This window comes from Megascapheus bottae, chromosome 13 (assembly GCF_031878675.1).
Source record: "Megascapheus bottae isolate mThoBot1 chromosome 13, mThoBot2.hap1, whole genome shotgun sequence".
Classification (NCBI taxonomy): domain Eukaryota; kingdom Metazoa; phylum Chordata; class Mammalia; order Rodentia; family Geomyidae; genus Megascapheus; species Megascapheus bottae.
Window position 1 is genome coordinate 45,977,813 of NC_143521.1, and position 16,164 is coordinate 45,993,976.

Genomic DNA, 16,164 nt, shown 5'->3' on the forward strand with positions numbered 1-16,164 from the left:
TGTTGCCCTGTGAATTACGAGATTTTTATCTGGTCATTGCAAACAGGCATAATTCACAGCCCAAAGTAGAGTTTTAAGGATTGTTTCCACTATTTTTTTTTTTTTTGGTGGGGGTAGGTCTTGACACTTGAACTTGGGGTCTGGGCACTGTCCCTGAGTTTTTTTTACTCAAGGCTAGCATTTTATCACTTTTGAGCCACAGTGCCACTTCTGGTTTTCTGGTGGTTAATTGGAGATAAGAGTCTCATGGGCTTTGCAGTCCAGGCTGGCTTTGAACTGCAATCCTCAGATCTTAGCATCAAGTAGCTAGGATTACAGACATGAACCACCAGCGCCCAGCCTGGCTTCCTCTAATTCTTCAAGAAACTTACTATCTAAATAGTATAGTAGTTGCTTCCATATATGTGCTGAACAATACTTCAGTTGAAGACTCCCACGAGAACACTATGCAGATATCTGGAACTGCACAGTTCTTCAATCCTTTCTGGGCCTGCCCAGCAAACCCATAAAAGTTCTTAGCCTCTCTGCATTCCCAGCTTTAGATGGACTCCTCTACCTACTTCCTGGCCTGCAGACTTCAGTAGGCAAGGAGCTAGGGCAATCACAGGGCTCACCTCGTTCATCTCCTGTTTGTTGGGAATCACTGGCCTTCCTTGCCTGATGCTCAATATCTTGAAAACCGTTGTTGCATATATTTTGTCCATGATTTTAGCTGTTTAAGGCAGGAGAGTAATTCCAGGTCCTGTTACTTCATCTTGGCCAGAAGTGGTAGTCCTAAAAGCTACTAAAATTCTCCAAACAGGGAAAATTGCTTTAAGGGCAAATGATGGAAAATGATAATAAAATAGATGGGACCTACTTAAATGACTGCATGTATTCATGGAAAGAAAAGGAAGTCAGTAAAGCTAGTAAGTTATTTGTGAAATATATTTCAGCATTAAGATGTCAGCCCAACAAAGTGCTACTGATATAAAATAAATTCTACTTCTTAGAATTTACTTAATATATAAAAACAATTAATAAGAAATAGATAAACATGGAATAGATTTACCCAGAACCAAAAAATTTAAAAAAAGAAGCAAACTTTATCTTCTTTTTTAATGCAAAACTGGAATATGAACTCAGAACCTCACCTGATGCTTGTTAGGCAGACACAACACCACATAAACACTGTACTCCAGCTCTTTTTTGTTTTCCTTTCTTTGTTGTTGGTTTTTGGGGGGCTTTTTTTGGTCGCGGGGCTTGAACTAAAGGCCTGAGCACGGTCCTTGAGCTTTTCTGCTCAGGACTAACACTCTACCACTTTGAGCCAAAGAGCCACTTCCGGCTTTCTGGTAGTTAACTGGAGATAAGAGTCGCATGGACTTTTCTGCACCAGCTTGCTTCAAACTATGATCCTCAGGCTGGGAGTTTGGCCTAGTGCTAGAGTGCTTGCCTAGCATGCACAAAGACCCAGGTTTGAGTCCTCTGTACTGCATACATAGAAAAAAGCCAGAAGGGGTGCTGTGGCTCAAGTAGCAGGCCTCTAGCCTTGAGAAAACCCAGGGACAGTGCTCAGGCCCTGACCCCAAGCCTAGGACTGGTTAAAAGAAAAAAAAAAAAGAAAAACTGTGATCCTCAGATTGCAACCTCCTAAGTAGGATTACATGCATGAGCCACAAATACTTTCCTTATTTTTTAAATACTGCCTCAGGATTTCTTCCCAGGGCTAACCTGCAGCTGAGATTCTCCTACTTATGACTCCTACACAGCAGGCATTGCACAACGATCTTTCTGATCTCCACCTTCCTAGAAGGTGGGATTTCAGACAATTTCAGACATGACTCATCTGAAAATGTTTCAAAAAAAAAAAACCCTAATGATTAAAGATAATAAATAACAAAATAAATAAAAATAGAGCAAGCACTTTGGCGACTATACTACTGTGTCAAAAAACACTTCTGTTTTTATTCCCTTCTAAAGAGGGCATTCTTAAGGCTAAGGATGTCAGTCTTCAGCACTAGGAGTGTGACACTGTTCTACATAATCATAATACTCATAATACTAATAGAAGATCTACTTCCCAGATTTTATTCGAATTCTAACAACAGTTTGACTATTATCCTTTCTTGGGAGGAGAGATGTATGGAAAGACTTCCACCCTTATATCAAAACATGACAACCATTGTTTCTTGTTAAAACAAGCCAAAAAAAGCATGTGCAGGAAAACAGACATGGCATTAGCTTACAAATAATCTATGGACTTGGAAATACAAGACATCAGAGCTGACAAGCCCACTAACAAAACTAACAAGTCACTGTTTGATTTATCTCAGTTTGTCAACTGTAGCTTACTTCAAAAGAAAAATGTTTTTCTTGGTTTAGGATTGACTTATATATAACTATGTATCTTTGGTCTAGAGCATCACTTTAATCTAGAATAATTGCTCAGGATCTTGATATTTTAAAGAAAAAATATCATTTTTATCTCTCTGATATTTCCTTTACATCACAAAGTTAAGTTAAAAACTTAACTTTACTAAGGTGTTATCTGCCAGATTTGTGAATAATCTCATGACAATTCTTTCATGCTTTGTGAAGATTAGTTTTAAGAGTACATAAGTATTTTTGTTCCATCAAATTTCAGCGCAGTAGTTTAAATAACCAGTAGTGTATTTTGCTGAAGTAATTGCCAAATAGTGATTTCATCATTCCATACTCCTTCTATAGTCATGAGGTGGCATTCTTCTCTAAGGTAAGGTATCTATACAGAGACAATTGTCAAATATCGCTTTTCTGAAATGCCTGGGAACAGAAGTACTCTAAGTTTGGGTATATTGTGGATTTCAGAATATTCATACAGACTTTTAAGGCTTAGACATGCTAATTTTGAGAAATTCCAAAATCTGAAACTTTATGAGTATTATGAAACAAAAGTTTACATTTTTGAAGCATTTCAAATTCTTTTATTAGGCATGTTCAACCTACATATATACTGACTTCTAAAATGTCACCGGATTCCTCAAGTTTTAATCTAGACATCATTTTGCCTAGTAGGGGATCCTTCAAACTGCCTCCTATGTTATTCTATCAGGTCTCTATCACTCCAGGAATACAACTGCTCTTTTTATATTAGTAATTTAGAAAAAAACAAATAGCTGTAAATGTGAAGCATTAAGACAGGAATGGTGTGAAGAAAATGAAAACTCATAAAAACAATCAAGACAAAAGATCAAACATATGGCCGGGCGCACATCTGTAATCTTAATTACTCTGGAGGCTGAGATCTGAGGATCTAGGTTCAAAGCCATCCCCAGCACAAAAGTCTATAAGACTTTTATCTCCAATTAACCACTAGAAAACTGGAAGTGGCGCTCTTGCTTAAGAGGTAGGGCTATAGCCTTGACTAAAGAGCCCAGGGATATCGCCCAGGCCCAGAGCTCAAGTCTCATGACCAAAAAAAAAAAAAAAAGGTTAAATATATGTTTGGGGTTAAGAGTACAATTGAAATTAAATAGACTAACATACACATCTCTATACAAATGGTTTTCTTGAGAGATTAGAAGCAAATAAACAAAGCCTATTAGCTGAGTGTTGGTAGGTTATGCCTATACACCTGTAATTGTAACTATTCAGGAGACTGAGACTTGAGGACCTCCATTAGAATAAAACCTGGAGACAAATCAAATCAAAAGGCCCCTATCTCCAATTAACTGGCAAAAAGCCCAAATGGGAAGTGTGCTCATATGGTTAAGCACCAGTTGTGAGAAAAAAAAAAAAAATGAATGAGAGCAAAGGGCCGTTGAGTTGAAGCCTCATTACTGGCACAAAAACAAATAAACAAAAAGCTACTGACAATGCAGAACTCTCTACTCCAGTGGAATTGAATTTTTTTAAAATGTCTAACAGAAATCTTTATATCATTGTTTAAGATTAATACTTTAAAGTTTAACGCCTATAACCAAAATATATCCTGTAAAAGTTACATATAATTAGAACACATTTTAATGTTTATATTCTTTGATTTTGTGTGCATATGTGTGTACCAGTCTTAGAGCTTAAATTTAGGACCTAAGTGCTGTCCTGGAGCTTGTATTAAAGGCTAGTGCTTTATCACTTGAGCCACAGCTCCACTTTTGGTATTTTGTTAATTGGAGCTAAAGAGTCTCAGAGGCTGGCTTTGAACTGCAAACCTTAGATCTCAGCTGCCGGAGTAGCTAGGATGACAGGCATGCATGAGCCACCAGCACCAGTCTAATATGTATATTCTTATTGAAAACAGATCTTACATTTACTTTAATATAGGTCAAAGTAGTGTTCACTAAAATTCTGTTCAGAGCAGGGTACCAGTGGCTCATGCTTACTTGGGAGACTGAGAATGGAAGGATCATCATTTGAGGCCAGACTAGGTAGGAAAGTTCACAAAACCTCTTCTAAACCACACCTAGATGTAATATCAAGTACCCATTATGCTAAGGTACTAGGAAGCTTACTGAGATTGGGAGGGCTGCAATTCTCAATCCTAGGACATCATGAATTTCTATCCATGAACCAAAAACCTGAGACTATTTCTATGGAGGGAAGCTGGACATGATAGTGACTGTTTGTGATCCCAGAAATCACACACACACACACACACACACACACACACACACACACACACACACACACACACACACACACACACACACACACACACACACACACACCCATATATAAAGTAGGCTGATCTTGGCTCAGGAATCCCCAGGTAGGAAGACCTCATCTCAAACATAACCAGCAAAAACCTGGGCTAGAGGTATGGCTCACATGCAGGGGCCACCAGTGTAAAAATCATGAAGTCAAATTTAAACCTAGGAAGAATATTTCCAAAAAACAATACAACTTTCGTGTCTTACCTGAAATCGGAATTGTGATTAAACATGGCTACTCACAGGAAGCATTCTTTATAATCTACCCTTTTTAAATCTCTAAATACTTTAAACTAATTTTCAGAAAGGTTTTTTTTTTATCCCTTTTTGAAGTATATCCTTTTATTCCTCCTATCTTTTATTTTTTAGAAGGGAAAGTGAAGATAAGTGAGGACAAGAATAAACTTATGGAGCTAAGATGTAGCTCAGTGGCAAAACATCACTAGTTCAATAACCAATATCGAAAACAAAAAATACATTTTAAAAAGAAAACCAAAAAAACTATTAATTTTATGAGCTATATAACAGTATATGAGTGATTTCTTCTCTCTCTCTCTCTCTCTCTCTCTCTCTCCCTCCCTCTCTCCCCCCTCTCTCTTTCTCTTTTTGTTGTTGTTGTTGGTTGTGGGGCTTGAATTCTGAGCCTGGGGACTGTCCCTGAGCTCTTCAACTCAAGGCTACAGTCCTATCCCTTGAGCCACAGCACCACTTTCGGTTTTCTAGTGGTTAATTGGAGATAAGAGTCTCAAGGACTTTAGTGCCCCAGCTTGCTTTGAGCCATGAGCCTCAGATCTCAGCCTCCCGAGTAGCTAAGATTACAGGCATGAGCACCGTGCCCAGCTATGAGTGATTTTTTCTAAAAGCATCTAATATAGTTTCCTTTTTTTTTTTTTTTTTGTCAGTCAGTCGTGAGGGTAGGACTCTGGGCTTGGGCACCATTCCTGAGCTCTTCAGTTCAGGGCTACCGCCCTATCCCTGGGCTTAGGTGCTATCTCTCAGCTCTTCAGCTTAAGGCTACCACCCTACCCCTTTCAGCCACAGCCGCACTTCCAATTTTTCTAGTAGTGAACTGAAGATACGAGTTTCAGGGTCTTTAGTGCCTGGGATGGCTTTGAACTGTGACCCTAAGATCTCTGCCTCCTGAGTAGCTAGGATTACAGGCATGAGCCACTGTGCTTGGCTATGTTTCTGAAATGACAGGATTTACACATAAGATGAAATGTTTGTACAAAAGGCTAATATAAACACTTACCTAGTGAGTCGTTTGGGTGGAGGGCGCTCACCAAATTTCCTGGAGGAAAAAAAAATAGAAAAAAAAAAAACTTAAGCTGTATTATATCCTCTACAGTAAGCTGTTAGTACTATAAAATCTCCCTTAGGGCTTGACTTGACCCGTAATAAAAACAAGTAAAAGAATTCCTCTAGCAATTACCTACATAGAGAAATAGCAAGCTTTAAACACAACACACCATGTGAGCAGGCCTAACATGAGCACGTGCCACACTGAGATAATGAAGACAACAGGTCACCACCACAACTAGTCTCTCACCATCAGCAACACTGAGAAAAAAACTCTCAGCCCAAGAAGTAGTACAGAGTTTTCAGTGTTCTGTGTCAGTAGGCAATGCCCTACTTTATCATTCTAAGACAATTCTACAAGGTCTATAGCATCTTAGAGGTATGAAAGACCAAAGTCACAAATGAAGTAGCAAACTGAGCTGAGAAACTGATTTTGATAACATGCCCACAGTGAGTGTAAGGCCCTGTTAAGGGAAAAACATGCTAAGTAAACAGGGCTAGCACAGACTGTAGCTTTATGCAGGCTGGAAGCAGGGAAGAAGAAAAGCATTAAAACACAATTCAGGTTGGAATCATAATAGCATGGAAACTAGCTTCATTCAAATTCAAAATTTCCCATTCATTTGTGTAAGTCTAAAGCTGTCACATACCTCCCCCTTTAGTTTCCTTCTCAGTAAAAAGGACACAGTGGTCAAGAGAATGAAATGTGGAAATTAATACACAGAAAACATATGGAACAATGCCTGGAACATAGTAAAAGGCTCAATAAGTCTTAGTAATTACCTTTTTTAGTTATGAAGGCTTAAACTAAAAGAACTGAATAAAGGGACTGCTGTTACTAGAGACAGAGTATATGCAAAACAAAACAAAAACAAACAAAACCCTATGATCATGTGCTAGTCTCTTATTTCCTCAAATAGGAAAAGTGTGACTCTCTTTTGAAATATGAAGGCATGGCACAGTTAGAAAGAACGGGGAGGATGATTATGTGGTTTATTCATAAATACTTATAGGCTGTAAAAGCTTATTTGAATTATGATTTCTATAGCATATTTGTGGTGCTCCACAAGATTATTAACTTTGATAATATCTTAGGATCTTAGTCGGTTCATTTTGTTCAATTAATTAAATGCCAAATGATGACAGTATCTATGAGTTCATATTTATAAGCAATAAATATCTATTACTGAATATTTTAATACTTTCATTAAAACATAGAAAAGTAGCTTTAAATGAAGAACACAAAAGTGAGCAAATAATCCAAGTTTTGTAATCAAAATTACTTCTGATTAAACAGTACATGAAAACCCATAATTTTCCATTAACAACAGTACATTTGAAAGAGTAACAATGCTAGATCACTAGAACAGTTTAAACTATGTGCTATTGACTCTAGGTTGTTACTGATGATAAAGTTAAAAAGAGGGCAGGCTTAATAGTAAGTTACATGATTAATAAAAATGGGCAAAAATCTTTGGTGTCCAACAGAACATGGTTATCTTTAAGAAGTTGCTACGAGCCTGGTACCAATGGCTCACATCTGTAATTCTAGCTATTCAAGAGGTTGAGATCTGATGATCATGTTTCAAAGCCAGCCCTCAAGAAAGTGTGTGAGAAGTTTAGCCCTAATTAACCACTAGAAAACTCAAAGTGGAGCTATGGCTCAAAGTTGTAGATGGATAGCCTTGAACAAAAAAGCTCATGGACAGCATCCAACCTGAATTCAAGCCCTATAACCACCACCACCACCACCACCACCACCAACAACAACAACAATAACAACAATAACAAAAGTGACTAAGAAGGGCCACTAGGGAGCTAGAGTTTCTGTGATAATCATCTATGAATATTTACTTTGTGGAAATAAGCGCTATTGCACCTTTTTCATTTCCATGGATATATTACTTTAATTTAGAAATGCATGTGTGTATACACACATGTATACAAAATGCTAAAGTTTTTAATGCTTGCTTGGATTGGAGGGTTAAAAAAAAAGTATTTTCCTGGTTTTTTCTTCTAACATAGAAGTTCAGAAGCTGGTGATTTCTAGTCTTCAGCTACAGCATTCTAGGATATGTACTTCACATTAAATCAGCTATTATAATAGTCAAATATCAGGGTAAATTTAAGCCCTGACATAATTGGTCTTCTTGCCCACCTAAATCCTAAATCAATCCTAGTCCAGCAATCTAACAATTTTCTCTCATTCATATCACAAGGCAGAAAATAAGGACCAATTGTGGTCCTTTCTTGGCAAACCATATTTTACAACATATTTTTTAAAGTAAAACTCAGTAATTATTCCATGCTGTGTAAACACTCAAGAATTTATGAGCCAGGCGCAGTGGCTCATGCCTGTAATCCTAGCGATTCAGGAGGCTGAGATCTGCGGATAGAGGTTCAAAGCCAGCCTGGGTACTAAAGTCCGTGAGACTCTTATCTCCAATTAACCACAGAAAATCAGAAGTGACGTTGTAGCTCAAGAGGTAGGGCCACAGCCTTGACCTGAAGAGCTCAGGGACAGTGCCCAGAGTTCAAGCCTCACAACTGACAAAAAAAAAAGGAAAAAGAATTCAGAATATTTCTATTGCTTATTTTAAAACTGGCTTCCTCTGCCTATTTCACCTGAACGTGTAAATGTATTTGTCTGCCAGATTCTAGTTCCTTTTGTTTAACTTTCATCATTCCACTCACATTTACGTGGCTGTTAAGTTGTAGTTACTTATGATGTGTTATTATTCCCTAATCAAAGAAGAGGGGCCGGGAGTTTGGCCTAGTGGTTAAAGTGCTTGCCTAGCATGCATGAAGACCCGGGTTCGATTCCTTGGTACCACATATAGAAAAAAAAAAAAAAGAAGAAACCTGCTTAGCAACTACCCTGCCCAAGCTCACACATATTGGGAAACAAGGTTTGAAATGTAACTCGGAGTTTCATGTCTATGATTTTCCACATAACCAAGTTGAATTTTACAAATAGAATTTTACCTCAAGTTCTGTTCTGGGCACTCTAATGTAAACTGGATGTCAGAACATTAACTTTCATGCTAGGAAAAAAAAAGTACACTATATGATGTAAAAATCAATGTTAATAAATTCTTTAATAAAAAAGTACACTAAAACTTTCTATGACATAGCATAAATTTGGGTTGGTACAGGAGGTCATCAAAATAAGTATAGAAAGAAACCTTTTCTAAATTTTCCCAATTCATTGCTCAACTCCTCATTAAGGTTTGTAAAGGTAAAAAGTAAATATTTCTGACTAGTAGCAAGTGAAACTCATTTTCTAAAGGTATAAGAGCATAATTCAGGAAATCTAAAAACAGGTTACAGGAGCCACACCTCAACTGTTACATGATATACACACAGGCATGTGTATAAGCACAACTAAGCATCATAAATTTGGCAATACCTTTCTGACCCGACTACCCACAAGACTTAAAATTGTAGTAAGGACCGTGACAATCTCCTGATTTTAATGTTTATAGTCATAAATCACAATTCTGAAGCACATTTTTAATTGAAAAGGATTATGAATGTGCAAAGACTTACTCTAATCAAGTTTTTTTTTTTTTTCAATTCCTTGTTTCCACTGAATTCAACTGTTTTTTTGTTTGTTTGTTTGCTCATTACCAGATCTGGGGCTTGTACTCAGGACCTAGTCACTGCCCCTGAGAATTCTGTACTCAAGTACTCCACCACTTGAGCTCAGCTCCATTTCTGGCTTTTTGGGGTGGTTAATTAGAAATGAGTCTCCTGGCTTTCCTGCTGGGGCTGGCTTAAAACTGTGACCCTCAGATCTCAGACTCCTAATCAGCTAAGATTACAAGTGTGAGCTACCAGTGCCCAGCTTGATTGGCCAATTTTTTAAGCAGCTATGATACTGCTATAAAGTTTAATATATAGGCAGTTTCTAGCTTACAACAGTCCAATTTGGTTTTTTTTTCAACTTTATGATGGTTCATTCTTCTTTTTTCTGGATAGCAATATGCTACAATACTCTCTTGAGATCCTGGGCAGTCTACAAACCACAGCTCCTAGTTAGCTTATGCAATCATAAGACTAATCAACCAAGACTTTACAGTGTACTCGTGAAGTGAAGCTATGATATTCAACAAGTTAGATGTATAAAATGTGCTGACAGAGCTGGGAATGTAGCTTAGTAGTAGAATGCTTGCCTAGCATGCATGAAGTCCTGGGTTTGAATCCTCAGTACCATATAAACTGAAAAAGGCAGAAGTTTGCGGCAGAAGTCGCTCAATTTAGGATGATGGGTTTACCACAGATAACCCCTATGTGAGCGAAGAGGCATTTATATTTAAATTCATTAGTAGGTCTGTCATATTTTCCTTATAAACAGCAGATGCACTAGGGTATTTATGGAGATAACTAACAATGCCAAATGCACAAAGGAAAGACTATGGTTTAAGTTTATAAGTGTATGTGTGCTGGCACATGCTATTACTGGGACTGGGTACAGTCCCTCAACTTTTTTGCTTGAGGCTAGCACTTTACCACTTGAGTCAAAGCTCCACTTCTAGCTTTTTGGTGGTTAACTGGAGGTAAGAGTCTCATAGACAATTCTGCCTGGGCTGGCTTCAAATCAGATCCTCAGATCTCAGCCTCCTGAATACCTGAATAGCTAGGATTATAGGCATGACCCCTTTGAATTAAGTTATTTCCAACTAGCCTGTCCCTAGGCCGGGGGGGGGGGGGCGGGGGGGGAGTGGCAATATTCATTTTTAAAAACATGTATAAGAAGAAAGTATACCTTATGTGAGTTAAAGAGAAAACACTCAAAAAGTAAAATAAAATTATAAGAATAATAAATTCAAAACATGAAACAGACTTCCAAAATATTTCATGTAATATCACCATATCAATTCGGAAAATGACATTTTGCTTGCATGTTAAAACCCCAAACAATACATTTATTATAAATTAAAAACTATTCTCTTTGTTATCTCATCATGCTGCTAGTGAACAAATGTGTATCTGTGATAATAAAGCCAAAAAACACTAAGAAGCAATTTTAACTATAATTCAGAGATTAAAGAATGGCTTTCTTCAAGAGGGTATTTAAGTCATTAACAGTCTGCCTTCATGTCCCACTTTGATCAAAGGAGTAAACCCAGGAGCCATGGAGCTCTAAGAGGAAATAAACCACACAAAGGAACAGGGGTTGATGGGTAAGATCTAACCAGAAACAATCTTACCTTGGATGTTACCATACCCTGCTTTTCCTCTAACCCACTAACAATTAGCATCCCTATGCCCACTAAACAAGCCAAAATTAAGTAGTCACTCTGTGTGTGTGTGTGTGTGCGTGCACACACACACACACATGAGCGTACGTGTGGGCATACCAGGCTTGAACTCAGGGCCTGGGCACTGTCCTTGGACACTTTTTGTTCAAGGCTAGCACTCTTGTCGCTTAAGCCACAGCTCCACTTCTGGCTTTTTCTGTGTATGTGGTACCAAGGAATCAAACCCAGGGCTTCATGCATGCTAGGCAAGCACTCTACCACAAGGCCATATTTCTGGCCAAGTTGAGTCACTTTTAACTGACTTCTTGCTTGACCTGCCTAGTTCTGTGACTCTGAAGTTGACATTATTCAAGGTTCATATTATTTATTGCTTTTATAGGAAGAATGCAGGAAAAATTCTTTTGTATTTTGGTTTGAATGTGACCTCCAAAGTTCCCATGTAAGAAATGTAATTCCCATTTTGACAGTGTTGTGAGGTGTTTAAGTCACAAGGGTTCCATGATCGTGAGTGGACTAATGTTAATGTGAGACTGGTTTATTGTCAATGACCTCCTCTTCCCCTCAAATACAGCTAACTAACTTTTTGCCCAGGGATATATAGCATGATGCAGAAAGATCTACCAGCCAGACTGGTAGCATGGCTCATGAGCAAGATAGCCAAGCTCGAGTACAAAGCTATGAGTTCAGTACCAGCACTAAATAAATTAAAACCTATATTATCAGAGAGAAGAAGAGGGTGAGTAGGAAGGGAAGGGGAATTTGGAGGAAAGGAGGAAGTGACAGATCTACCACATATAGTTGTAACATCTTGGACCTCTCAGCCTACGGAATTATAAAAAGTAAACCCTTTTTTCTGTAAGTTATACAGCCTATGATATTCTGTTACAGAAACACAAAATGGAAGAAGACATTCACCAGTGACTTAAGTTTGGTTCTGATGGCCTTCGAGAATCAATTCTATTGGTCTGACCGCTATACTCCAAGTCTATTACACCTATTCACAATACAGACCAAGCACAGGGTCTGGGCTGATTTGTGTAAGGGGTAGGATTTCAGTGTGAACACAGCATGCAGTAAATAACAGGAGACCAATAAGCTCTTTATTCTGAAACAGAAATACTACTTGCCTTGGGTCAGCTCTTTTAAATCTGGACTGCTTCCAAGGTTCTAAGATTTATTGTATTTTCATAGTATCCTCCTGACTGACTCTGGTTTGTCTCTCACTTCTCACTTGACCTGCCTGGTTCTGTGATTCAAAAGTTGACCTTATTCAGGGTTCACATTATTGTTCTTTTACAGGCAGAATGCAGACAGAATTCTTTTGTTTGTTCAAGTTGCAAGTAATGAGGGAGGAAGGAGGGGAAAGGACAGAAAAGAGCTAGGCAGTACAAAGAAGGGACAGAGAGCAAAGGAAGAGAGACAAGAGAACAATAACAAGAGTTTAAGAAAGCTTGCTTGAGGGAGTGTCAGAACCACCAAGGCAAAAAGAAACAAAAGAGCAATGAAGGCTCTAGAAGCCATAAAAGGGTAATTGTCCACTGCCTTGCAAATCTGGTCAATCCCAAGTACAAAAATGCTTTCATTGGAATACAGAACTTTTCTTCTGTGGAATATGAGAAGAGATCACAATTAGCATTTCTCTATTCACTATAAAGTATTATGTAAACTACTTCCACATAGTTCTAGGTCTTCTTAATCAAAACCAAATTAAACACATCTATGCACAAGCCAAGCTAATACTTCTGTGCTTTCAGTTATTCTATAGCTTTAGATTCCACATCTGTGAAATTGTAATGTGGGAATGTGGGTTGATTAACGTGAAACACTGGGTAGAGAAACACCTCAAGCACAATTCTCACTCTGTGTGTGTGTGTGTGTGTGTGTGTGTGTGTGTGTGTGTATCGCAGACTTTTCAGCCTTCATGGATAAGGGGACCCATTTAAGACCTCCAAAACCACGGGTACATGATAAGACAAACACACAGCTTTAGTCAGTCCACAAAAAGGATATCTACCTGTGTAATAATTTTTTTTTTTTTTGCCAGTCCTGGGCTTGGGCTCAGGGCCTGAGCACTGTCCTTGGACTTTCTCAAGGCAAATAGCTCTACCACTTGAGCCTCAGCACCACTTCTGGCTTTTTTCTATGTATGTGGAACCGAGGAATCGAACCCGGGTCTTCGTGCATGCTACGCAAGCATTCAACCACTAGGCCAAACTCCCGGCCCTGTGTGATAATTTTGTATGCTCTGTAAATGATGTTACAAATAGCCCTGGACAAAAAAAAAAAAAAAAAAACCAAAGGTTTTCTATCTCCTCAAGACCTATCAATCTCCAACTCAGTAATAACAAATAAAAAAAATTAAGATTCAGAACAGAATTGTGTATTATCTGTTCATGCTCAATGTTTGTAAACTAAAAGGCTGAATATGGTGTCTTATACCATTGAAATATAGTATTTATCAAAAGTGCATTTAAAGGCTGGGCCCAGTGGCTCACACATGTAATCCTAGCTACTCTGGAGGCTGAGATCTGAGGATCACAGTTCAAAGCTAGCCCAGGAATGGAAAGTCCATGAGACTCTTACGTCCAATTAGCCACCAGAAAAGTGGTGCTGTGTCTCAAAGTGATTAAGGCACTGGTCTAGAGCAAAAAGAGCTTAGGGACAGAGCCTAGGCCCTGAGTTTAAGCCCCACAACTGGCACATACACTCACATACTCATGCACACACACAAATATTTCAATCAATATCTGTACCAGTACACATGTACAAGTCTGTGTGCAACAGTACTGAAGTTTGAACTCAGTGTCTTGTTGGGTAGGTGTGCTCTATAACTTGGGCCACTTTTTGTTTCAGTTCTTTTTCCAAAAAGGGCCTAAATTTTTGGCCAGCCTGTATTGAAATCCCACTTTGCTTCCCACATAGCCAGGACAGACACTCCACCACAAGACGAAAGAGAAAGACTCACAATGGGCAAACATAAAATAGCATCCTCAAAAGTCCTGATTTGGGGGCCAAGAAGTTTGGCCTAGTGGTAGAGTGCTGCCAAGCATGCACAAAGACCCAGGGTTCGACTCCTCAGTACTATATACCAAAGTGTGCTGTGGCTCAAGTGGTAGAGCTTTAGCCTTGAGAAAGCCCCAAGGACAGTGCTCAAGGCTTGAGTTCAAGCCCCAGGACTGGCCAAAAAAAGAAGGTCATGATTTGGCACTTCAAAGTCATCACTACCCCTGTCAAATCAAGTTCTGATTCCTACATGTCCAGCCCATCAAAACTGTATTATGATGTTTATATATAAATTATACAATTATATAACACGCTTATGCTATCACATATTTCATATATGTCTGTACTTTTTGCCAGGCCATTCTCACAGCCTGTCAAGATAACCAAGTAAGGAGCCGGGAGTTTGGCCTAGTGGTTAACGTGCTTGCCTAGCATGCATGAAGACCCAGGTTTGATTCCTCGGTACCACATGCACAGAAAAAAGCCAGAAGTGGTGCTGAGGCTCAAGTGGCTCAAGAGGCTCTAGCCTTGAGAAAGTCCAAGGACAGTGCTCAGGCCCTGAGCTCAAGCCCAGGACTGGCAAAAAAAAAAAAAAAAAAAAAAAAAGATAACCAAATAAATGGCAAATGTGAAACATGAAATGTTCTTCCAAGAACAGAAGTTTCTACTCGGACACCAGCTGAGACCTGTGGGTCATGGTGTGAAGCCAGCCAGGACAGGAAGAGTCCATGAGACTCTTATTTCCAATTAGTTACTCAGAAAAGGCTAGAAGTGGTGCTGCAGCTCAAGTGGTAAAGTACTAGCCTTGAGCTAAAGCAGCTCAGGGACATTGCCTAGAACCAGAGTTCAAGCTCTAGGCCAGGCAAAAAAAAAGTTTGTTTCTAAGTTTGGCTATGTATGAAAATACTCTGCAAATTTCAAACAAAATAAATGAAAGCCCTAGTGCTACCCCAGAAAAAAAACTAATTGGAAGTAGTTATGGAAAAAAAATACATCTTGTAAAAAAATATATTGGACACTATCATGAAATAATTATGTTTGAGCCTCTTTTTTTGTGGCCAGTTGTGGGGTTTTATCGGGGCTTGGGCCCCTGAGCCTCTTTGTGCTCAGTGCTAGTGCTCTACCACTTGAGCCAGGGCATCCCTTCCAGTTTTTGAGTGGATAACTGGGGATAAAGAGTCTCATGGACTGGCTTCTGCCCAGGCTGGCTTTGAACTGCAATCCTTAGATCTCAGCCTTCTGTGTAGGAAGGATTACAAGCATGAGTTCCCAGCACCTGGCTGAGCCTCTCTTTTTTGGAAGATAAAATCTATTATGTCATCAGACATAAAATTCTGGGTTGAGATGACTGGCTGCCCATGGCTAGTAAGTACATGCCTTTCTTAGAACACAATATTTTAACATTAAATATTTTTTTAGCTTTAATAGACTCCATTAAAAATTTAACTTTGGGCTGGGAATGTGGCTTACAGTGCTTGCCTGGCATATATGAAGCCCTGGTTCAGTTCCTTAGTACCACATAAACAGAAAATGCCAGAAGTGACGCTGTGGCTCAAGTAGTAGAGTGCTAGCCTTGAGCAAAAGACGATCAGAGACAGTGTCCAGTTCCAGAGTTTAAGCCCCAGGACCAATAATAATAATAAAAACTTTTGTCATGTCTAAAAGGTCATGGTACAAGATAGCCTGATTAAAATAACGGACTATGTTGGGCACCAGTGGCTCGTGCCTATCATCTACTCAGGAAGCTGAGATCACAGTTCAAAGCCAGCCAGGCATGAAAGTCCGTGAGACTCTTATCTCCAATTAACGACGAGAAAACCAGAAGTGAAGCTGTGCTTCAAGTGGGAGATCGCTAGCCTTAAGCTGAAGAGCTCAGGGATAGGGCCCAGGCCCAGAGTTCAAGCTCCATGACAGACCCGCTCTCCCCC

The 16,164-nt window shown here is 39.0% G+C and overlaps 1 protein-coding gene across 7 annotated transcripts in view; it reads right to left on the reverse strand.

Annotated features, from left to right (window-relative positions):
- Rbpj (recombination signal binding protein for immunoglobulin kappa J region) overlaps positions 1–16,164 on the reverse strand; it is a 189,848-nt gene that overhangs the window by 31,429 nt on the left and 142,255 nt on the right. For 4 of the 7 annotated variants that reach the window (XM_090343738.1, XM_090343736.1, XM_090343737.1 and 1 more), the window contains one exon: positions 5,923–5,961. In XM_090343738.1, the coding sequence (XP_090199864.1) occupies positions 5,923–5,961 (39 nt within the window). Of the gene's footprint in view, positions 1–614; positions 713–5,922; positions 5,962–8,954; positions 9,006–16,164 lie in introns of those variants that run through there. The other 3 variants (XM_090343741.1, XM_090343742.1, XM_090343740.1) reach the window with 2 other exon arrangements.